Source organism: Mytilus trossulus, chromosome 9 (genome assembly GCF_036588685.1).
Source record: "Mytilus trossulus isolate FHL-02 chromosome 9, PNRI_Mtr1.1.1.hap1, whole genome shotgun sequence".
In the NCBI taxonomy this organism is placed as follows: domain Eukaryota; kingdom Metazoa; phylum Mollusca; class Bivalvia; order Mytilida; family Mytilidae; genus Mytilus; species Mytilus trossulus.
Window position 1 is genome coordinate 15,805,115 of NC_086381.1, and position 26,581 is coordinate 15,831,695.

A 26,581-nucleotide genomic window follows, 5' to 3' on the forward strand; every position below is an offset into this window, starting at 1 on the left:
AATTGCATATGATAATATTATTCTGAATGTAATAGATAGCTTTAAACATTACGATCATTTACCAAAGACACATAATACCAGACCGTATATTTTAGATTTCAAAAACACAAATAAGATTTAATATAAAACATCGTAGTAATGTTGACGGGAAAAGGTAATACGGCAATAAGCTACAGGATTGTGAACAAACGACAAAAACATTAATGTTTCAACAAAAGGCTCCAAGATTATAGAAAACATATATTCTTCAGTTGGATCTGGATGAAACCTAATCGATATATTACTTAGTGCTTATAAGATAGCTTTTAAGTAAATAATGCATAGCTTTGCCAAGTGGGCGCATCAGATTCCTGGGAGCCTCTGTTTTTGTAAAGCTGATATTAATGATTTCTGCTGATATAACAATAAAATGCAATGTATAAGTAGAAAAAAAACTAATGTAATTTTCGCAAGTGTATTCTTGAAATTTAAGTTATTAATATAATGACTATACAAATCCAGAATATATGTATGTACTCACTGACAGAGTCTTGGTCAGTTGTACCACTGGTACCTCTGCCAACCATCCTGACGGCTTTATTTACACATTTTCTAATGGATCTTGTATCAACAGTCTGACAACGCACCCCCTGTCTTTCAAATATGTATAACATCAAACTAAGAAAAAACAAACACCTCGAGAATTGTTTCATTATCATATTTATTAAGATCAAACTCAATATGTATTGGTTTTATATATTGGTCAACATATGCATGTTAACCTGCATCCGGGGTTTTCGGTTTTATAAATTCTTTCCGTTTTCTATTTTCTTATTATACCATTTAAGTAATAAACGACATTTACAGATGAAAATACTTAATCCGAAAGAATTTAATTATCTAATTTATAAAAAGAAATAACTTTAACCAAAATAGTCATAAACAACAATTGAGAAGCCGGATTGAAATCAAACACTGATAATAATCTATTTATATACTAGTATATATATATATATAATAAAGGGATGATTGCCAATGAGACAACTATAAAAACACATTCAGATAAGTGGTAATTATAGGCGGCCACCGTACGAACTACAACAATGAGAAAACCCCATACAGTATAGTCGGCTTAGTAAGACCACGACATGAAAACTATGGAACAGTTCACTTAAGTCGGCCAAGTAAGACCACGACATGAAAACTATGGAACAGTTCACTTAAGTCGGCCAAGTGAGACCACGACATGAAAACTATGGAACAGTTCACTTAACTGAGAAAACTAACGGCATAATTTATAAAAAAAAACAATCTACTGAAAACAAATATGTCAGACATATACCAACGACAAACACTGAACTACAAGTTCATGGCTTTGTACAGGTACAAATAGAACGTGACAGGGTTAAACTAGTTTACATGAGCCAAACTGTCCCCCGTAACCTGTGAACGTGACATTTGGAGCGGGATCAGTTGACCCTTCCGGAGCACAGGAGATCACCTCTAGTTTTTGGTTGGGTTCGTGTTGCTTAGTCTTTAGTTTTCTGTATTGTGTCGTATGTACTATTATTTATCTTTTTCTTTTTTAGCTATGGCGCGTTGTCAGTTCATTTTCTATCTATGAGTTTAAATGTCCCTCTGTTATCTTTTTTAGCCATGTCGTTGTCAGTTTATTTTCGATCTATGAGTTTTAATGTCCCTCTGTTATCTTTTTTAGCCATGTCGTTGTCAGTTTATTTTCGATCTATGAGTTTTAATGTCCCTCTGTTATCTTTTTTAGTCATGTCGTTGTCAGTTTATTTTCGATCTATGAGTTTTAATGTCCCTCTATACCATCTTTTGCCTCTCTTTTATAACAGTACAACATGAGAACAAAATAAAAAATTTGTAAGGGTTCCGCGGAACCCAGTGTCTCGCCTATTTTTGCTGTAAATCGCAGGCTCAACAACAATGAGGAAAAAAATCAATAAAAATATTCCTCTTGTTACTATTTTATGATTGTAAGAAAATCTAAGTCCATTTAAAAGTAAATTACAGAAAAAACGGAGTAATCTTTTTACAAACTTTACTTCTGGATACAATCTTATGATCATAAATAAGCTTCTGTTCAAGTTTGGTACAAACCCAGGATAGTTTAAGAAAGTCATCAAAATTTTAAAAACTTTAACCACAGAGTGAATGTTATGGTTCCCCGCAGAAAAACTAAGTCCATTTAAAAGTAAAATATGGAAAAATGGATTTATTTATTTACAAAATTTACTTCTGGATACTATCTTATGATCATAAACAAGCTTCTGTCCAAGTTTGGTACAAACCCAGGATAGTTTAAGAAAGTTATTAAAATTCTAAAAACTTTAACCACAGAGTGCATGTAATGGTTTCTGGCAGAAAAAACTAAGTCCATTTATAGTAAAATACGGAAAAAATGGAATTTCATTTTTACAAAATTTACTTCTGGATACTATCTTATGATCATAAACAAGCTTCTGTCCAAGTTTGGTACAAACCCAGGATAGTTTGAGAAAGTTATTAAAATTTCAAAAACTTTAACCACAGAGTGAATATTTGTTGACGCCGCCGACGACGCCGACGACGACGGAATGTAGGATCGCTTAGTCTCGCTTTTTCGACTAAAGTCGAAGGCTCGACAAAAATCAGTTGAAGAAGGATTTACTCATCAGATCAATAACAAGTAGAAAACATCTGATGAAAACAGACGGGACGTGGAGGCAAATTTTGATGCATCCCACAACAAAATAGACAATAAGTAAATGTCCGAGAGTACTCGCAGCTTCTGACATTTTTTGTTTGTTTGTTAAATAATACAAAGTAGAAAACAAACTCTGCCACTTTTGTATGTTAGTTCTTTTTTCAAAAAAATAAAATAATAATAAACAATTACTAAAACCAACGCCTAATTATAAGGTACCTAATCAAGATTTCGGTTTCAATGTATAGGTTGTATCCTAAATACTAGATTCGAAGAAATGAGGAAGAGTACTTTCCTTGTTTTTTTCTTTTTATTTCCTCATTAAATTATCACAACCCTGCTATCAACATTATAGATTAACACTCCTGACATGCAAAAATAAAGTAACCTATTTTGAACTTTTCATTTTTAAGCACCAATTCTGTAACAGTTGTAACAGTTTTCAATTGTTGTGTGACCGTCAATCTGCAAAAAAATCCGGTGGTAGGGGATAGCTTAAAATTGAAAAGAGGTGAAAGTTTTCTATTTTGGTTACGTGTTGAAGGTTACGTTGAACCTTTGAGATGGAGAACAACAGTAAAAGAGCTGCTCCTTTGCTTTTTTGTGTTATCATTGCTGTGCATATAGTAATTTTGTAGGATGGATGGATGCCAAATATTCTTTCTTTTCTATTAAAAGCAGATTTTTTATCTCGTTAATACTAGGGCATGCATTGAGACCGTTCTATATATGTTAAAGTGGTAGAGAGCAATTATTATTAGTTTCTTGTGTACAATTTGGAAATTAGTACATGGCGTTCATTATCACTGAACTAGTAAATATTTGTTTAGGGGCCAGCTGAAGTGGGAATTTCTCGCTACATAGAAGACCTGTTGGTCACCTTCTGCTGTTGTTTTTTTTTCAATGGTCGGATTGTTGTCTCTTTGACACATTCCCCATTTCCATTCTCAATTTTAAGTTTGAAACAAAAATCCTTTTTGAATTACAAGAGGATGCGGAGACGAGGAGACGAAAAGGAAAAGGAAATAGACTTTCTGACCAGTTTTATTATTCTGATAAGAAATAAAACGGACAGTAATTGTCAACTTTGGTTACTTTTTATGTGAACAAGGCAGAATTAATCAAGCGTTTTATGAACATTAGTAGGAGCAGTATTTATTTGTTTATTTATTTCCTTTTGTTTCTTGCGGCTAGGGAAATAGTTGGTGTACATTTTTCTCTAACAGAATGTTCAGGTGTAAATCCAGACGGAAAACTTGTTAAACATCACTGATGTAACTTATCAATTTAATTATAATATGGAAAGGATTAACAGGATTTGGAAATACTGCTAAAACTATGGCAATGAACCTTGTTTCGTACATGACAGTGCTTTCTAATTTAAGATGCGGCCTAATACCTAATCTGCAGCATCAAGCTTATTACTTCCAACCGTACGACGATGGACGATATAGAGGTTACACACTACAGTGTTGTCCAAGAGGAATGGTGTTCTTTGCTAAGTTTTGCCGTTGTCGGTTCCCGTGGGAAGGTTTGTATTCACCTCCTTAGAAACATAAGTAGATTGTTTATAGATATTTGAACCTGTATCAATTTGGAATATTTTGAAAATTGTCTTTCGTTCTATAGAGATTGTGACACGGTGATGATGACTGTATCCCTATTTTGACAACTTTAACAATTATGTCTGTTTTGTTCACGCATCGTTATGAATAATACGGAATTTGATGCGAATATCATACAAGTGTGAGATTTGAGAATGTCTGTACCAAGTCTGTAATATGGCAGTTGTTGTCCATTCGTGTGATGTATTTTATCATTTGATTTCGCCATGTGATTAGGAACTTTTCGTTTTGAATTTTCCTCGGAGTTCATTATTTTTGTGATTTTTCTTTTTGCATTGTAAAGTCTCCGCTTTTTAGTATTATCCATATTTTACCTGTTTTATGATATATTTTGTGTTATCTTTTCCACTATTCTCTTGGTTTTTTTTTCTCAATGACATTCCGGTTTTCTCTAGGTCAGTCGAATTTTAAAAGCATTTTGATAGTATGTAAGTTTATCCCCATGAAATATGTAGCAAATAAACTCATCATAGATACCAGGACTAAATTTAGTATACGCCAGACGCGCGTTTCGTCTACAAAAGACTCATCAGTGACGCTCGAATCCAAAAAAGTTAAAAAGGCCAAATAAAGTACGAAGTTGAAGAGCATTGAGGACCAAAATTCCTCAAATTGCCAAATACAGCTAAGGTAATCTATGCCTGAGGTAGAAAAGCAATTGTGACAAAATTATACTATCTTTACGCATTTCCGGGCATTTCTATAGTTATTCTTCTAAATTTTCCAAATTGTCACATTATATCAGCTACACGTATCATCGTAATTTTTCTGAACCATTGGTGTTTTATTAACGATATTCTTCTTCTGAATTAACCCGTCTGTATCAGTACCAGTCTCATTATATTAACAGTACTATCATGGATCAAGATATAACGAAATCTTTTTAATTCAGAAAATAATAATACCAAAGCCGGTTGTTGAACTAGCTTTAACCATCATTAAACTACATTCAAACTTTTAAAACCGCTTTGAATAATAGCTATTCTCTGTAATCACCAAACAAGTCTCGATTTTTTAAATTTTTTTTACTAATCAGATGTATGGTGACGCAAACTTTGTAAATATTACATTGCGTGTTATTCAATCATTTTATTTCATGCGTAGTGTTTTTTATTTGTAAATTTTTCAATCTTGTTATTTTATATGTAGCAAGGACTGAGTTTCTTATATTTATTTTGTTTTGTTCGACTATTGTTTTAATGCCTCATGGGTGACTTCCACCTCTTTCGTATAAATGAATAAGACTATACGACACGGAGAAACAAAATATAATAAAGGAATTCTGAATTGAGGTACTTCTCCTTCCTAGACAATTAGGAGGATGTTTATCATCAATTCTTCAATATGAATAATAACAATTCAACGAAATATTTATGTAAATACTGTTAAAATGAATCAAGGAAACCACGAGGACATGAGAGTGACAGAGCATCTTGATCACAAGAGCTCTAACTTGAACGATTATATAAACAGATCGTAGAAATTCTGAATGTCTTACAAAAAATTATTTCACATTACATTATATTATAACATGACCGAAATTTAACTAATCTAATTAATTCATGTAGTATTTGATCATTTATCTGTCTAACTAAAGACGGTAGATTTACCAGTACACTTTTTTTTTTAAAGTCGCAGTTTGAGTGTAAGAAACGTTTCAATCAAATGTCTTGAGAAGATATTTTTTTTATTAATTTGTAATTGCCTTGATTCAGACAACTCAAGTTTTAACTAACAATCTCCCATCATTTCGGCTGATTGATTTTCTTGGGTTTATAAGACAAATTCTGTAAGTATACTTTATATGATCACAATTCTAGAAAAGTACAAAAATATACAATAAAATTAATGATACCTTATGTATCTTGACATTTAATTGTTGTGGTCATGTCGTGGTCATAAAATAATATGCTAATATGTTTTTCACCTGTATAATTAAGTATAGACTGGTATGTCCACGTCCTCATTGGTAAATTATATTTATTATAGGTATACACTTTATCCCAATAATAATATCATTTAGCCATTTGGGGTTCAAAGACTTTATATTAATATGAACTCTGTATGCCGAAAGCTGCTGAATACATCCATGATTTCCAAATGTTTATGTTAGAGCATTCCTGGATGAAATTAATTCTGAGAAGCGCTCTGGACGCACAGGATACTATTAAGTGTTATTTTCATAATATTTTTTAGCATAGAAACCTCTGATTAATTTGTTTGCCCTTCCGTAGAGGAGGAGTCATAAAAGTTTATCCTTGTCCGTCAGTATGTTCATTCGTCCGTATTTTCGTCCATATGTCCGTCCAAAATTGTTTTCTGTTCTCCTCCTTCAGTTTGCCCCAACCAATTTAAGGAAACTAATACACAACGCTCATTACCACAAACCGAGATCAAGTTTGATAATGGTGGGCGTCCTTTTAACAGTTCTTCATTATTGCCCCTTTATAACGTTCAATGCAAGCTGGGGCATCATCTGTGTACCATGGACGCATTCTCCGTTCATTTTTGATATGAAAAGATGATAGTACTTTTTCAGATATATTCTTCAATTTTTACATTTGTTAGTTACTAGTTACATAAATAGAAACATTCGAATCATTATTTTTCTGTGCTTTTCTCAAGCGGGATTTTAATGACAAAACACAAAATAAACATGTTTTTCGTCTTCCTCTCAACAAAAAAGTGATGTAATAGCACAATATTAACTGCATAATTGTGTAAATTAAAACATTACATGTCATCTACTAGTCGATTACATACACCGGGAATGTAAAGGAGAAGAAAAAGACATGCACTCAAAAGAAAAGATGTTACACCGCTACATTTTCTTTAAATCGAATAATTTTGAATATATAAGTTTAAACATATCTTATTTCCGTAAATATGCATAAGAAATGAGAAACAAATGAATTAAATCGAACATGTTAGTTTACTTTTATAAATAGTTATTTGGATGGAGAGTTGTCTCATTGGCACTCACACCACACCTTCCTACATGTATATCTATGATCAATTAAGACAGAAAATCATACAATGCGAGGCAAAGCTTTTTCCGTTTGAAAAATCAAAAACATTCTGTTCTTACTTTTCAACGTATAACCATAGAAACAATAAAAATGATACCATCAAAATGCATGCTGGTCTGTATTGGCATTCTGATTGCACTGGTGCAATCTGACCAATATCGTCCGAAATTCCAACATTTTCTATAAAGTTAACGATTGTTATGAGATTAAATGTTTCAAAACAGCCACACCGATGTATGAATTATTAATGCATGACGGTTCATCACATTTATTTCACAAATCAAACCATTTCAGAGAAAATCTCATATTCGTAATTGATTTTGCTTTTATTTAAACCTATAGTACTGTATTTGTCATTTGTTTTAAGACGTACACGTTATATTATTTAATCGGTTGTTTACCACTTTATAGTAGAAGGGTAAATTCAAACCATGAAACTGTTTTTTTCGTGTAACAATTGAAAGCGTACTATAATTCAATTTCTGTTTCAAAACTTACCACTGAATCAGTGCTTTAAGTTTGTCCCAATTTGTTTCCATATTAGGCAAAACATAGAAACGTCGCACGCTACTGGTGAACATTACTTTGGTGAAATCACGGACAAGACACATTCATCTTGTTAATTTTTAAACATAAAAAATGGTATTATAAAGTGTTATATACCATCTTAAAGCTTTTGAACTCTTCTTTCAGATTATTGCAATTTTGTATATGTAACAGACCATTTTCATTAATAAAAACTCAATTAAACTTTTATTTTGCAATATGATTTCCTTGTCCAACGTTACACTTTTAGTTTTGTGAAATTCGGAATACCGTAAAATACATATACTTTTTATTACCAAACGATATAAAGTTTGTCTAAAACAAGCAATGTATGAGTGGGCAATGACGAAATGTCGATTTTTCTCTCTCGAAAAGACGGGATCAAGATGATACAAATTATGTGTCCCATGCACGAAAGATTGTCGTAATTGTTTTTAAATTGTACCAAAAAGGGTATTCCAGAGCAATCCCCATGTAGAAAGTAAATAATTCTTATACTAGTATTTTGTACAAAGATTACACTTTCGCCTCATGCAATAATCCGGACTTTTCAAAACAAATTCTTTTTATTTGAGTTAATTAGCAATGTCCGACATTTTGTCCCCTTCAAACCAAATTAAACATTGGGTTACGTTTTCTGTTTTTTCTTGATGTTTATTTAATACAGTGCCATTCGCTACATAAAAAACATTATAATGGATAAAAGTACAAAAAAATATCTCTATTTTGATATTAAATGCTCAAAAATTAAATCTAATATACGAGATATCCGATAAAACTAAAATGTCCGATACAATGTCCCCACATACAATTTTGACGTTATTTAATAAAATATGCTTCTAACGTTCCGTCTAATTGTCATGATTGCGGGTTTAAAAGACGATTTGGAATACGGCTATATCATTTTGTTGCTTAATAAGAAAACTTTGAAATTAATGTTTTATGTTGAAGCTCTACTGATTCATAAAGAAGGGGTGGGGAGAGAGATTTCCTCGCGGAACTGAAGTGTTTTCCGGACAATAATAGTCGGATCCCCTATAATACAAATTAATAGAAAAAAAACCAGCTATAATAATTTTTCCTGCTAATTCCCTTGCATATATTTGTGCAGAACTGCCATGCTAGATATGCCGTAGTCCTTTCGCCTTGACATTCTGAATTGCAAAAATCAATACATTTACAGTGCATAGTTTATCCATAACAAAATAGAAATCGATTCAAGTTACTTTTTATTTTTAATTTGTTAATAAAACTAAAGCTTAACATCTTTTATCTAAAAAAAAAAATCTTTTCTTAGGAAAAAAATCAATCCTTTAAAATTTATTGTAAAAAGCCATCTGAACAACATGCATTCCAACGTTTTTATTTTGTCTTACGTCTTTGAGTGCGTAACGTTAGGTGACACCAGTATCGTGCGACGTTTCACACTATGTTAATCAGATATTTTCTTTCTAAAATAAAATTTGACATATGCTCATTTAAATACGCCTAATAACACGTTATGGGAAAAATCATAAAATCTAACGGAGAAATTTGTGCTTCCAACAAGCTATATTATTTTATAAAGATGGATGGTGAATTCAGTGTACAATAACGTTACAGACGGACGACACACGTTCACGAGCTGGAACTTGAAAGATATATCACTAACTCCTACACTTTACTTTTCAGGACACCAGTCATGGGGAACCAGTTCAATACCATATCCTAACAGTAAGTGTGGGACATTAAGGTTATTTCCTCGTAAAAATTATCTTTCCTAAACGTGTTGTAGTTTATCACACTAAACAACTTCTACCGTTATGGAGTAATTAACTACATGTATCTTATTTACCGGTGATTTGTCTTGTTTTCGTTAGATATACAATCCATTACATAGTGAAGTCGCACTTAACCTTATTTCATTATTATTACTACTGCATGTATTGAAATAATGAATGAAAAGGAAAACTGCGGTTAGGATAGACCGAATAAAAATAACAACCGCAGAATGAAAAAAACGAATCTAAAATAAAATTGCAGATATGAAAGAACAATCGCAGAAAAGGAATATAGCCTGTTGGTGACCTTCTGCTGTTATTTTTTTATTTGGTCGGGTTGTTGTCTCTTTGACACATTCCCCATTTCCATTCTCAATTTTATAGAGTTAAAGGCCGTACTTTAACCTGTAATGGTTTACTTTTTAAATTGTTATTTGGATGGAGAGTTGTCTCATTAGCACTCACACCACATCTTCCTATATCTATCAAAACGACAATACAAATCGAGATCCAGAGGATACACAAACGAAACAAGATAAATCACGATCAGCCCAAAAATCAATCATTGATTTCCCTAAATGTACACTTACCACGGAGTAAATCCTTGGTAGTCATACTAGGTCTGTTCTATGCTCCTTTGGAATTTTAACAAACGATGAAGAACTGCATCTTCCAACACTGGATTAGACATTTAAAATACATAAGTGTCCTTTGTTTAATACTATTTTTAAAATCATTTGTTGCTATATTTCACATTTGGTTTTGCGTTCATGATTTTGTACACAAATCAGGCCGTTAGTTTTCTCGTTAGATTTTTGTTGAATATATCATTTCGATACCTTTTATAGCTGATTATGTGGTTTGGGTTTTGCTCATTCTGAAGGTTGTACTGTGACCTATGGAAGTTGCTAATTTCTGTGTCATTTTGGTCTCTTATGGAGTTGTATGTCATAGTTTAATAGTTTATTTCAAACCAAAAGCAATACAGCTTATAGCTTAAATGTCATATTGCTGGTTCTTCCAAGTGCTCCGCGAAACCTTTTTCTAAATTATTAACATCAATTTATACTCTTTATCCAAGTATTTCCAATTAAACTAAAAGACAAATTGAGAGAGTTTGTTCTGCTTTATTTCATAAAAAAATAGTGTCTAACGTAGATACAAGTATCTTGTCTTAAGGAGGGATAAATCGTTCTTCGTAACAAATACCTGTTTAAGCAAACAAACAAAAAATTTCAGAATCGGACCCAAATTGTTGATTTCTTGATTAACAAAATATTGATTACGTTTGAAGGACTTATTTTTCAACAAACAATCGGCATTCCCATGTGAACCAATTGTGTTCCTCTTGTTACCGAATTTGTGCTTTATTCGTATGAGACTGACTTCAAACAGGAACTTCTAAGGAAGGAAGAAAAGAAGTTAGTGGTATTCTTTAACTTCACTATCTGATATAAGAAATAACATTCTCTCACTAAATAATATGTGGAACGCATCAATTATATTGAACTTGAGATGAAGGATACAATAGATACAGTTTAGTCTGATTTTCATATCTATGTATCAAAAGATGATAGGATTTTTCAGGGCCTGTATTTCCTATCATAATTTCTTTGAAAGAGGGATGTTGCTTAAAATGAAACTATTAAACGGAGCAGAGAAGTTTAAATCATTAAAAAACAAAGTATAACTGGTATACTTACCTTATCCATGACACTAAACAAGAACATACACAGCAAAACACACAAAGGCATAGGAACATCCCTTTTATTGCTGTTCTCGAAGTCATAGTGAGGCCTTGTACTTATTGATAAATGAAAATGAAATATTCCACGTCTGGTTAAAGAAAATAATAGTTCAATCTAATTGTCAAATATGATCAACTCAAACATGTGTCAATTTTATGTAAATTAGGTGCAGTTTCTAATTTGTTGACTTATATTGGATTGTAAGCATCATGATAATTGGTTACTTCCAATTTCATGGTCAAAGATACTATGTTGTATGTCTTTCTTTCAGAGTTTGAATTGAAATCCAAGTTACCGTTTAAAGAACAGTCTTTTAATCCTAGGTCAAACAACAGACAACTATACAGATATAATAACGTGAAGAAGTTAAAACTTCGAAAAAATCCTATAAGACCATTAAACATGGATAAATCAAATAAACGTATCATAGCGAAACAATCTTCATTCAGGAGAAATTTCATCAAGATGAGGACAAAAGCAAATTTTCAACAAAAATTAAAAGTATTTTCAAGGAAAAGAGTAGTCGACAAAAAAAGAAAAGAATTAAAGAAAATACGTAGAAACAAGTTTAGATTTTTCAAGTTGAAAACAGTTGGTAATAAAGTTTTCAACCGTCGTCCAAAGTCCTCGACATTTAAAGAACCCTTTCTGCCGATGGCGAGTATTGATAATTCTGCAAACCTACACTATCAACATTTAGATTTTGTTCACAATAGCATTGAAGATAGATTATCAAGGACATTTCACAGGAATACTGATTTCTTACAGAATGTTCAACGTACCTTACATAGTACGATACCGTTCGAAAGTGCTTTGAATTCAAATGTTAATGAAAATAATATGCGGATCATCAGTAAACAGCCTTTGACTGGAACATCCGTATTACAGTCGAGTGTCAATTCAAAACCGGATAGTATGGTTATAAATGCAGAGCATGGACATACATTTGTACAGAGAACTGATATCGGAAGCTTAAATAGCATTAACATAGATGCAAATACTGTTAATAACATTTTGTTTAATGGAGAGATAGGTGAAATAAGAAATGACATCTTGTCTGAAAGTGTTTTTCCTTCTACTAATTCTCTCGAAACCGGACTTTCTGGAAATACTAACATATTCGACATAAATTCTAACATGGTCGACGGTAGCATACACCAGGATGTTATTTCTGAAGCTGGCATTGAATCTCCGTCTTCTTTTAATGTTGGTTCACCCGAAATCTTGAATGGCATACATATGTTACCCGCCGATGCTGTTTTACCAAATGTTGTTACAGGAACTGGTATCCTGACTGATTCAAACTTTGATAAAAACAACCTAGGTGGTATTAATCTTGGAGGTGGATCTGCACTTGAAGGTTTGAATACAATCAATGGTGGACATTCATTGTTAAATATGAAAGAAACTGGACAAACTAATATTTTGAAAAATGGACATGAGCGTCATCATGCTTCCTCGAGTGGTAATTTGTTGAATGGGTTGACAAACGGTGATGTATTTTTGAAAGATACGACTTCAAAAAGTAATGATCATTTGTCTACGTTTGGACCGGGTGGATTGGTTGTTGGTCAGGACATTGTTCTTCAAAATGCAAATCTTAAAAAAGCAACATCTGCGAAAGATGGTATCCCGTTTTCTTCTAAAACTAATGGAATTAGAGAAAAATTGTTAACAACTGCAGATGGCGTAACTGCATTAACTGGAGGATTACTTGGATCTAGTAGTGATATTTTCTTTCCTACATTGAATACTCATGGAAACGGAGCTTCATCTTTCGGCTTAGACTCCCCTAATTTATTGAATAGCAATCAACAAAGTGGTTTAGATATTGCACACTTAGGTACTGTTAATATTGGGGAAGTTTTGAGAGAAGGATTGTCGAGCCAAAGTCCATTTGTTAATACCGGTTTTAATGATCATGCAATTTCTAGTACGTTTTTACCTGTTGCAATTGGAAACGGAATAAATAGCATACATAATGATTGGCCATTTCTTGGAGATAGAACGAATGATATCAATGGCGGATGGAATATTCCTGATAATAATGTGTTTAATAAAGATGGAGCTGTAATTACAAACGGAATGGTTCTGACAAAACTTTCAGAATTTGTTGATGTCAAAAACAAAGGAAACACGATTGATTCGAACGTTGGTCTAAACAACGGAGGTTCTAGCCAGGAAAGAACAGTAATACTTTCACATACAAACAAAATTCCGGAAAAAACTCTTTTTCATCAAGTTTTACCAGAATTTATTCCACCAAAACCAAAAATTCCAGTTTCTCTCCAAAAAGTTCGTTTGGAGTTAGAAAAGAAAAATACACAGACTTTTGTGTTTTCTGAGCCTTTGCCAACTGGTAAGTCTAATAGTACATTTGTCTTACAAAACCTCGGCACCCTTGTAACCTTACGTTCTATTTATATAATTTGCCCTTTTTCAATGCAATTTTACCATGCAATTCTAACTTTGAATTTGAACTCTTTATATTTAAAAAAGTGTAATCTAGATTTTTATATTTCTAAAAAATTCCAGTTTCTCTCCAAAAAGTTCGTTTGGAGTTAGAAACTGAAGAAAAAAACACAGACTTTTGTAATCTCTGAGTCGTTGCCAACTGGTAAATATAATAGTACATGAATCAAAAAAGTAAAAGCATAAAAAAAAATATAGGTCAAAGAACGGCCTTCGACAATGAGCCTTGGCTCACACCAAAAATAAAGATATGAAGGGCCCAAAAAGGACTAGTGTAAAACCATTCAAACAGGAAAACGAACGGTCTAATCTATATGAAAACGAGAAACACTTATGAACCACATCAACAAACGACAACCACTGAACATCAGGTTCTTTACTGACTCAGTTTGTTTTACCTAAATATGTATTAATGTCATCTACGTTATCTGCATCTTTGAGTTTTAAATTCGTCATTTCTCATTTTATATTTTCATTGGGTTTTGTTAACTAAAGATGCAGATATTATAGACGTTTTTACGAGTATAATGCATTTTTTGCATTTACAAAAGTTTATTCATCGCACTTTTTTTCTTTCAGATATTTGCTTAGGTTGTAAAATGGATGGAGGTGTTGGATACACAAATCATCCGACATCATGTGACCGATTTGTTGTCTGCTACCCAACAGATGTAGGCATCTTGAAGCCGGTTACCCAGCTTTGTTCGTATGGTTTGTTCTGGAGTCAGTCAGCACTTACGTGTAGACTAACGAAAGATGTATACTGTCCACATGGTTAGTGTTTCGTGTTATCAAAAAAATAAAATCACAAAAATACTGAACTCCGAGGAAAATCTAAAAAGGAAAGTCCGTAATCAAATGGTAAAATCAATCTTCATAGTCCTACATATCACTGTAATATATCAGTAAGTCAATACTTCAAATTGTTATTGAACGGTCCTTGGATGTCAGTACTCCCACTAACTTAATGCTTACAATCAAAGTTATATCTAATGTTTGTCTTAATGCGATCGATATAAACATACATTACATGGCAGACTTTTATCGTCACCGCTTTATCTTTGCCATAGGAAATTTTTTTTAAATTTTGAGTGCTTCCAATTTCTTTTTAATGTAATACTTCTTGGTATATTATTGCACTTAATGGTATTTTTTTTACATACTATCTTTGCTACATCTATACTACAATGGGACCAAATGGTATCAGTTAAAACAATTAAAAAGAACAAGTACAATATATTGTATGTCAAAATGAAAATAAAACATTAGGATCTATCTATCCAACCCATTTCGATGCTCCTCATCATTGTCCCTCTTCAATCATTAAAATGAACAATTAATTGTGTAGTTATATATGAATGTACACTAAGATTTTGAAGAAAAAAATACCGTGGACATTCTGTTGAATTATCTGTAAATCATTCAGGTTTAATAAGCATGGCTAAATGTGTCTTGAATAAAATATAGCTACTAAATCTACAATCACCAACTGACTCCATCGCCTGTTTAAAAATTCAAATGATTGTTATTAATTGGATTTTGTTGGTATTTGTAGAGGTTTGCAAATCCCAGGCTGACAAGTATCAATATGCCAGCAAACGAACCTGTAGGTCATACTGGGAGTGTCAAGGTGGAATCTCTGAACCACGGTGTTGTCCTTGGGGAAATTCGTATCTTGATGGGCGTGGCTGTATCGAGGATTCCACGTGTGAAATTCCAGATGTTGCTTGTAGTGTAGATCATAAAAGTCTTCTCATAGAATGGGGAGGTAAGAGTATCGATGAAGGATTATTTATCAAAGTATTTTACAACTGATATATGCATAAATGAAATATATGCAGAAATAATTCAGATTTTTAAGTGCTTCTCATCAAGGTTCCTCTACAAATACTAGTATAGAAATGGTAAAATAAACTTGCACAAACAGTAATGAAATGTGTAGTTTATATTAATGAATGAACAATTTTGAAAAAAAAACCACAGTTGACATTCTGTTACAATATTGGGTAAAACATTCATAGGTTTATTCGTATCTCACGTTCAATGGAAATAATGAACGTCCCTTTTTGAGACATTTGAAAACAGAATCTTTGCCTACGCATTGAGAAGACTACGTCTTTAAAGTACTTTTGGTATTGGCATTCTCTATCATTACCACTGTGCCAAATGTTCTTCAAATATGAAAAGTAATTAATTAATAAGGACGATTTGATATCTGCGAAATTCAACTTTGAAAAAGATATGCTGTAAACATATTGGTATCTCTTAACCATGTATACCTGGTCAATGGAACATATAACAACGAATCTGTTTACATACTTGGATTTTAAAATAATTTTTTTTCCTATTCATTTCAGGGGTATGTGACAAAAGGCCTGTTTTGGGGCAGCGAAGTATCTATGAACGCAGAGATGGGAGAAAATGGATCAAAGAAAAATGTCCCCATAGATGGACATACCAGATTGAATTATGCGAATGTGCAAAAATATCCGAAATAGTTCCTTCTAGTTATACATTTGAAGGCCACAGTAAGTTGGACTATTTGAAACAATGCTTTGTCATGTTTTAACCAGAAATTCCGTTGTTAAAATTGCTTTTGGAGTTTAGCATGTTGTTTTTCGTTGACGAAGGTTATAAAACTAAATATTTTTTTGTTACATAAGAAAAGGACCTTTTGTAAATTCCAAACAACAAAACGGCACAAACAATAATGTTGAACAGCATTAGCTGTCATAATGACCTACATCCGGTCATTTCTATAAATGGCGACATAATGATGATTGTTAAAAACAAATGACAAAACCTCATCAAAGATACCAGACGCGCGTTTCGTCTATAAAAGAATCTCATCAGTGACGCTCGAATGTAAAGATGTGTTAAGGCCAAATAGAAAAACAAAGTGAAAGAGCATTATGTGACCTACCGAATAAGCCTATTTATCGGATTTGTAATATCATAAGCAACACGACGGGTGTCACATGTGGAGAAGGATCTGCTTACCCTTCCGGGGCACATGAGATCACCCCAAGTTTTTGGAGGGGTTCGTGTTGCTTAGTCTTAAGTTTTCTATGTTGTGTCTTCTGTACTATTATTTGTCTGTTTGTCTTTTTATTTTAAGCCATGGCGTTTTCAGTTTATTTTCTATCTATGAGTTTGACTCTCCCTCTGGTATCTTTCGTCCCTCTTTTAAAGGACAAAAAAATTCCGAACAGTTTGTATCTACATATCTGCTTTAGTTGCATCTATTCGAGGCTATGATAAGTTTTAATCTACTATATATTGCTTTACATAATTGGATCTAGGCTAAACACTAGCATATGATAGCACGTTGTCATTATAATAACACTTTGTGTTTGTTTTTTCTTTATGATTTTTAATTTTTTATATGAATTGTAGCGTGTGTACCTGAGATTTACCTCCCTTTTACCAATGATTTCTCAGATCATTCAGGAAATAATGTGTATGTACGTGTTGACAATGCTAGCTTAACTTCTGGAGCTGCCTGTTTTGACGGAAAAAGTGCCATTGCTATTCCGGCTTTTGCCAACATGGACTATGGTGGTACATTTCACGTACATGTACGCTACAAACATCGAGACCTAACAACTAACCTACAGTCCCTTATCTTCAATGGCGATTGTAACAAAACTCCAACAATGATTATAGGAACGAAAATGTCTGGGAACCACCTTTCTCTGCTTACAAATTTAAATGAAGAAAAGAAAATGTGGGTTTCATCAAAGGTAATATAAACACAAAGGAGTAGGGGCATTAAGCCCTAGTTTTGGCCCAAAAAAATGAAATGTTTGATAAATATTTCAAATTGGCACATAACGTTCAGAAATGCATAGGGTCAACTAACCTACAGTCCCTTATCTTCAATGGCGATTGTAACAAAACTCCAACAATGATTATAGGAACGAAAATGTCTGGGAACCACCTTTCTCTGCTTACAAATTTAAATGAAGAAAAGAAAATGTGGGTTTCATCAAAGGTAATATAAACACAAAGGAGTAGGGGCATTAAGCCCTAGTTTTGGCCCAAAAAAATGAAATGTTTGATAAATATTTCAAATTGGCACATAACGTTCAGAAATGCATAGGGTCAAGAAATATATATGAAAAACATGAAGATTTTTATCCGATGACGTCACAATTACGTCATAATATGTACTATTTTCACAAAAACGATGAAAAATACAAAATTTATGCATTTTTCTGACTTTATTTCCGTTTAGGAAACATCCTGCGCAGCCGAGAAACAACAAAATAATTTAACAAAAGCTTTATTATAACTATTGGCATTATCTCACCGAAAATAAAGTTGTTTCTTGGGTGCGCACATACTTTTTCAGTCTAAAATATACTTCAAATTTGATGAAAAAACAAGGAAAATCACAAAATTTAACAAAATATGCAAATTAGGTTAAGATTTGTTGCCATGGTAACTTGTTCTATGTCAAATTTGTTTTGTTTTTCTAAGTACCTTATACCTTAGACAAGTTTTCAGTAATTTAAGAGTATGTATGATAACTTTAAAATTTGCAGTAATTTTTGGGCCAAATAAGGGCCTTATTGCCCCTTTATAGTATTTACGTTTGATTTTTTAAAGTACATTTAACTTGTTTACGTGTGGGTCATTATAATTCCATATTGTTATCATTACTATGCATAACAAAGAAAAGAAAACATTTTACTTGAGGAATGCATGCGCTTCCTTATTTTTTGTTTATTACCTTGGTGTATATATGAACATAATAAAACTACTGTTGTCTAAATTGATGTACCTTTCCAAATGAAAAGTACACACTTGTTTTTACTAAAAGATTAATATACTTTTTGATAATTAACATCTGTCTAAAATCAAAAGATATATATGGGTTTTGGTGTCCTAGAATAAATCCACTTTTTATATAATGGTACTGATTGAAATACAATCGTACAAAAATCGAAAAAAAAACTGTCAATATGATGACAAAAAAATGAAAAACGACGATTAGATCAAACGCAGTCCATAAAACGTTACATAGAACAGTAAAACCTGAGCAACAGGAATCCAACTGGAATCAGGGAAGGATATCAGATGCCTCCCATGATGACCGTCTTGTTGCCCACGGCAATTACGAAATCAGTTATAAATCTCATTTGTTGATGTCACAAGATTGTAGCTTCGACAGGGTTATCTATGATACTGATATTCCATCAAGAAAATTATAATCGCGTTTGTAAAAACTAGCACAGGATAATTTCATTAGGACGTTTTTGTTCAATAGCTTCATCGTAAGCATCAATCATCTGTCAAGTTAATCATGAAAGAAAATACGAACTCTGGTATGTCACACCACTTGTGGATACTGCATATGCAAGTCCCGTTGGAATGGTCTTACATAGACATGGAAAGATCAGAACATAATAGTTGAAATCATCTCTGTAGTCGTGTGGTTTATTTCTCCTCAGACTCTCATTGGTATATCATTTTTTTTCTAATTCGATGATATTGATGCGTTAAACATAAACACCAAACTTTTACTTATCTAGTGAGTGTACATCAACTTTATAGTAGAACGTTAAGTTAAAGGGGTTAGCTTCTATTTTCTCTTTCTGATAATCTCCTGTATATAGAATATCGCATAGTCGGTTCCCATAGTAATACCGCTTAGCTTTTAAGAAAAAAAACGTCCTTTAACTGTAACAATCTGTTAAGTAAATGTTGTATCGCGCAAAAGGGATGTTGTTGTCAATGTCCATACATATGTACCAATAGTAATAAAGTTATTAGCCTAATAATGTATGAATGAGGAAGTATCAAAAGTGCAATCAGGATGTTTGGATCTGAATGTGTCACTATTGAGATCCTGCACATTTTGTGGAGTTGAAATATAAGTCGCACAAGGTGTGGCTTAGTTATAAGAGGCGATTTGACATACTGATATTAAAATAGGGAAGTACTCCCGATTTGACTGTTGGCATATACCGAGGTTACCTAAACTGAAGGCTTCAATGATTTTTTTGGGCAGAGGAATACTAGAAATGCTTTCTTCTCCCTTACAGCATTTCAAATATCAACCGGCCAAAAGTATGTGACCGCCATAATTAGATCAATATGAAATATATGTCACGGATGGCTAAAAAAAATAATTTTTATCACAAAAGTTGTCTTGACGCTGGAAATTGTAGAGATTGTCATTTGCGGTAGGCGCTAGTTCTACTGGGTTAAAGACATTTAAATAACTTTCCGATGTTGACGATGCAGTTTTATCTTTGATAATAGAAAAACAACCATTACATACCACCATTCAAAAAGGTTTTTGTTTCTTCTGCAATTCTGTTCAATATTATGAAGCGAAATGAAACTGATAGTTTGAAAAAAATAAGTTGTCTTTTTCATACTGTTATCTTTCTACTATATTTATAAACATTAATCAAATAAGATGTGAGTAACTTGAGTTATTGAATAAAGAAGTCGATCCTAAATTACTCAAAGTTAACGTTTTATTCATTTTGCACACAAGTAAAGCGAATGAAATAGGAAGGGTCATTAATGACAATTAGTCTAATAGTTTGTATGCTACCATTTGATAATCTGTGATAAGAATAGGAAGGGTCATTAATGACAAGTAGTCCAAATAGTGATCTAAAGTACCAGGATTATAATTGAGACCACCAGACGCGCGTTTCATCTACATCAGACTCATCAGTGACGCTCAGATCAAAATAGTTATAAAGCCAAACAAGTACAAAGTTAAAGAGCATTGAGTACCCAAAATTCAAAAAAGTTGTGCCAAATACGACTAAGGTAATTTATTCCTGGGATAAGAAAGTCCTTAGTTTTACGAAAAATCTAAGTTTTGTTACTTGAATAAGATCATATTATTGATATTCATGTCAACACCGAAGTGCCAAAATGACAGTTGTTACTGCTAGGGGTTTTTTTTTGTTTCCTTTTTTCAGATATATAGTTATTTTAATGTTTGGTAGGTTTCTTAGAAGACAATGTCAGGTCGAAAAATATGACAACTCCTTCAAATGAAACTAGATGTCGGCATAGAAAAAATCGGTTTTGGGGTCACAAGGATGTTATACAGAGCTTAGTTGAATAATATAGGCTTAGGGAAACGAGATTAATACTATATAATGTACCTTATGAAGAAATAATAAATTAAGCTTGCGACCTACTTGTAATAATTTACGACCATTATAATATGGTAAACCAGTATCTTAAAAGTGTAGATTGTTTTAATAAGTAAACCAAGAGTCATTACTGTCAAAAAGGACAGCTAAAATGAAACTAGCAATGGTCAGGTGTACTTAAACTCAAAACATGTTTTAACTATTGTGTCAAATTTAAGACAGCTGGTGTTAAGTCCTACAGCTAATTATGATAACGAGAAATCATAATATAAGTTTTGTTAATAATACTACTACGTATAACGAATTAATTTTGATTTATTTTTTCATGCTCTACTTTTTAGTTTCTTTGGAGTTCGTTTTTTTTGGGGTCATTTTTTTTTAAATTTTAATGATATGATATAAAGTTTACTTTCTCTAAAATAATCATCACTACGTTCAAACCAGTTATTAAGAAATTAGACATAGACATATATTTGTAGTTCGTTTTGAGAAGTGCACAAATAATTTTGTATTAGTTTAACCTAATCAAAGACAATAAGAAAAATGGTCGTAAATTGGACGTTGCTAAATGCTCCTTGTTGTAGTTTACAGCCAGTAGTTTTGAAGAAAAAAACCGGTATAAATAAACATTGAGAATGGAAACGGGGTGTATAAGTGCATTTAAATGTAGTTAAATCTATAACATCAAAATTTAAATTACAAAGTATATTTGGTTTCGACATATAAGTACATTGCCTGATGAAGAAGCCAAAGTAATTCTGCTCCGATTTAAAAACATGTAAACTTTGACATGAATTAATCAGTGAGTGTCACGCGTTTCATTTTAATATTTGCAAAATAATTGTCAGTTGTGACACTCTTAATGAAATAAGACTAACAAGCTTTTACATCAAAGGTCGAAATATGTCTCGGGCCTTCAAATAATTCATTAAGGATACACGTTCAAAACCATGCCTGTATATATAGGTTTGTCGAATGCAAACATAATTGGTTTACACTTAATGAAAATAATGTTTAAGTTTGAAACGTGAATACTTTATAACCACAGCAAGTAAAATGTATACTGGTAAACCGATTCGATCGCATATTTGTGTTCCACATCTCTCCAGCAAATGGTTTTACATATATAATATCTATTCGTATACCTATACATAGATTCAAATAAATCACTTCTTGATTGGTTCTTTCTTTCAATTATTAAAGGACCAAAGTACAGGCTAACAAAGTAATCTCTGTTCCTTTAATGCATGGTTATACTCGAGTAAATATTGAAAATAATATATTATGCATAGCACACCATATATTTTAACCCTAGTGTAAAGAAAGCATTGACGAGTATTCTGTAAATGAAACGGGCGTATAGCGTAATAAATTATAAGCCTTGTTTCTATAATGACTATCTATTTAAAGTACAAAGTGTATATTTGATGGGGGTCAATATTATGTAGACCCCAACATGCATTTGAACATGCAAATGACTTATACATTGGTCTAGTTTTTAAACTTCAGATGTCCTATAAGCCGTTTCCTGATTCGTCGGTATTGTAGATATAACTGTTATTTCCTCACTGCCCTTAACACCTCTGGTTTGGTCTTTTAAAACATGTATGTGCGTAGTATCGCAATATATAATGCTATCAGTATTTGTGTTCTGTTTAGTATTACTGCCCTCATATTTGTGTGACATACTGTCAGAAAGGCAGAACCCATTTAAACAAATTTTATATTTGGAATAATAGAGATAACATGATATCGGTTTATTCAAATCAACAGACATCAACAATTTCCTTCGCATTTAGTAAAACTTAACCTAGTCATAATAAAAAAATGAGTTTCTATTGATCATGACTTGACCATCTCAGCACTCTGTCCATTACTTTACAAACACAATTCACAAGATAAATCGGTCAGAAATTGCAAGTAAACGCTCATTCTTTCCTAAAAATGAAGTGACATTTGAATCTTCCGAGAATTAGTAGGACGAATCATATCTGGCCTTCAGACTTTAGAGTGTTTGAATTGCATCAATAATTGCAATCAATTTGATAGGGATAAAAAATATTTCATTTTCGATCATCTGGAGAAAGCTGGAAGCGGACAACTTTCCTCTAAATATGTTTAAAGGACAAACATATGTGTTCAACAGATTAAATGATCTCGTCTTCATATAACGTATCCCCAAACGATGTATTTTAAGGAAAAGAAAATACTCCGCCTCATTTGTAAACGTATACCTCGCATTTGACATACTCGGTCATCTCAGTACCAGAATGTATGACAAACGAGACTCTTTAATTTTGGAAATTATCAACTTCCCCCACCTTGGTAGCATTTACCAACTTCACCTCAATATAGAATATACATTTCCCAACTTATTCGGCATTCACGAGCTGGCAGTTCCTTCTCAGTATTTGTAAAACGTCACCAATGTCTGAGCAGAAAGTTGATTAACCTTGGTTATGTCGAAGAACGTCTCTTCCTTTTTCTAAAAGACAGTTCATCGGAAGGTACCAAGACCTTGCTGATAAATATTCCGTATCAAATTCAAAAATAATACACAATGGTCTTGAAGTATAGAATCTCGGACGATGTTTATCATCTTGATTACATGTTTTAGTACTCTTTTATTTGTTTATATGGGTATAACTTTTACTGCTATACATCCTTGTGATTGTTTGTTTCAAATTGTTGGTTTTTAAATTGATTAAGATTAAAAAGTTTTGTTCAAACATCGTTGTCAATATAATGGAATTGTATGCGACTGTCTTACAAATGAGAGGTTTACCTAGCTGTACCAAGTCAGGATGACAGTTGTTATCCATTCGTTTGATGTGTTTAAGCTTATAATTTTGCCATTTGATTGGGGACTTTCTATTTTAAATGTTCAGTATTATTGTGATTTTACTTTTGTAAAAATCCTTAATTTCATCTTATTGTCTATTTTCTGTTCGAAATTTCGCCTCTGCACTTTTTTCTATTATTTTTATAGTTTGTTTTTTTTCGTTTTTTTTTTCTCAGGTTTTTTTAAATTATTTATGTCAGATTTTTTGTGACTTCTATTGCGAGAGAACCCTTTAGATCCACACCTGCATAGAAATAAATTTAAATATGTGAATTCTATAGCTTGTACGTGTCAGATAATGAATAGAAACTTTTCTACAGTTGAGTTTTGTTAATAATTCCATGAGATAAGTTCAAGTTTTGATGATATATGTGTTGGCAGAGTGGAAATGATACACATACACAATGTGAACATCTTCGAACCGTTCAGCGCCTTAAAAAGAAATCCTTATTCTTTAAACAGTTGTGGATGATTGTCTCGTTGTCAAAAATATCACATTTTTGAAATTATATGAATATTCTTCATATATAATATAGTTTGCTTGAAAGTAGCATTAGTAATATTAAAATTTTTAGCCCCTTTGTAGCTAATCAAAACTGAATCAAACAGGTGTCCAGATTTTTTTGTTATTCTGTTTTACCCATTAATAGTTGATAATCTTAGAGTTAAAGATCGAGTTTGTGTTTTCGTTAGGATTTGCCTGATTTTGACCAAACTATCGCCTAAGGTTTTTCATTTGAAATAGGATATGCAAAACACCTGTTGAGCAAATAAGATTAACAAGGCTTTTAATGGAGTTCGTTTTGAATAAAGTGCACTGTTTTGTTGACTGTAGTTTGTATTTTTATCGTTTTTATTTGTTTGTTAGGTTTTTGTCCGTCTCGGCTTGGTATCTTGCGCCTTGGTTTTCATGTAAACTATACAGGTTTGAATTGTTTGTGTACCAAGCATGTATAATGGCGCGGAATGTCATATTTATATAATGCCGCCCGAGTAACATATCGATGATTTATTTCCGTCAGTTCTTCCGGTGTTCAAATGCATATAGCTATTAGTAAAAAAGAAAACTTTCCCTTCCACTGAGACATGACAAACATGACCACCTTTCTTAAACTTTGCTGTATACATGTATAATTGCAAGTTAATAAAGCTCATTTCCATTTTGACATCCAGAATTTTGTCTCTATCAACAGGGCTATTAAGCACAGACAGTCACGTTTTTCATGTTTCGGCATTCAAAGATTTATGCCCGTCAAATTGCAAAATCAATTTCAAATTTAATATAGAACATTCAGAGGATTTGATGTAAGATTAAACAAATAATTGTGATCATACAGTTTAATTTGGTCCATTGTTTATTGCAGTGCAGAATATATATACATATATAATTTCCAATATATTTGTATAAAACTTTTATATATATATTTTTATTTAAGAGACCACTAACTGACTGGAGAGATGTTTGGCTTAAATTTGAGAGAGGAGAATTAATTCTACAAACAAATGACCATACAAATATGGCTCCAATGAATGGTAAGCCTTCGTTAGTAGATACACATGTTTGTGGTGATTGTTTTTGTAACAGTTCAGCGTTATGTTTTGGGGTAATTTTTCCTATTATAATGGGTGTGTTTCCTTCAGTTTTTGTTTGTGACTCGGATTTGTTTTAGTTAAATCGATTGTTGACTATTAAACAGCGGTATACTACTATTGCCTTTATTTTCTTCTTGTTTATATAAGGATATTATGTCATTCAGTGTTTTCCATTGTAGTATTTTCCATCAAAGAAAAAATATAAATTTGATCATTTGAACATTACAAAACTATAATTTAGATTCGTCTAATGCATAATGATTAGAAAAGAAAATGTTTCATGGAACGTGTTTTTCATTGACAGGAGCAATTGCACGATCTGAATGCGGCATGAAGATAGGGTGGGGTAAAGGATATGATAATTTCATTGGTTGTATTGACGAAGTAAGTATGGTAAACCACGTTTGCTCATTGTGGTTATTGTTAATATGCATCAGTATGGATATGGCAGGCTTTAATTTTTATATCTATTTCCCCTGCTGTATAGAAACGATAGTATCCTTATTCTGATAAATACCATTTAAAGGTTAATGATAAACATGGGTGTTTCAGAATTTTTTTCTTTAATTCTTTTTTGATATTAACATTAATAGAAACTATAATTGTTCATTGTAAAAAACACAATGTTAGCTTTCATCTTTTAAATTCTTGCGAAAAATTGAAAATGATTCATAATATAAATTTCTAAATCGAATTGATTCAGAAACTGTACCATGCATGATTTGAAATCAAAGTCTAATAAAAAAAATCATAAAGTAACTTTTTTAACAACAATTCATACAAAAACTACTTTAATGTTAAACAACAGTAAAAAGAAAATAGCTTTATTATTAATTATCTTTTTCAGGTATCAATACATAGATGTCATCCAGAGGTCACTGTGAATAAATCATGATCAACAGGTCAAACTACGTCCATCAATGTCCATCAAGGTCCATCTGTGTCATGTCGTGATTGATTTCTCTGATTATTTTGTATGATGAAATATAACTTATTTATTTGATGTCCCACACTATGAATGAATTAAATAGAATAAATTATGTTAAGATGTGTTCATTCACCGTTATTCAGACAGATATTCTTTGTGTGATTTGACATCTATATTTTATGAACGCTTGCAAATTGCATTTCATGTTCTATTCTGATT

At 32.3% G+C, this 26,581-nt stretch overlaps 2 protein-coding genes across 2 annotated transcripts in view; one reads left to right on the forward strand and one right to left on the reverse strand.

Moving 5' to 3' along the window:
- LOC134684327 (uncharacterized) overlaps positions 1–727 on the reverse strand; it is an 85,530-nt gene extending 84,803 nt beyond the window's left edge. Inside the window, exon 1 of the mRNA XM_063543615.1 lies at positions 521–727. Coding sequence (XP_063399685.1) covers positions 521–698 — 178 coding nt within the window. The 5' untranslated portion in view covers positions 699–727. The remainder of the gene's footprint in view (positions 1–520) is intronic.
- A 3,161-nt stretch (positions 728–3,888) lies between these two features.
- LOC134685203 (uncharacterized) lies at positions 3,889–26,480 on the forward strand. Its single transcript, XM_063544703.1, has 10 exons — positions 3,889–4,220; positions 9,561–9,602; positions 11,669–13,756; positions 14,449–14,643; positions 15,425–15,637; positions 16,227–16,397; positions 17,266–17,612; positions 25,278–25,374; positions 25,739–25,818; positions 26,282–26,480. Exons 1-10 carry the CDS (start codon positions 4,028–4,030, stop codon positions 26,327–26,329), a joined length of 3,474 nt encoding a protein of 1,157 aa, XP_063400773.1. The 5' UTR covers positions 3,889–4,027; the 3' UTR covers positions 26,330–26,480.
- Positions 26,481–26,581: the final 101 nt, after the last annotated feature.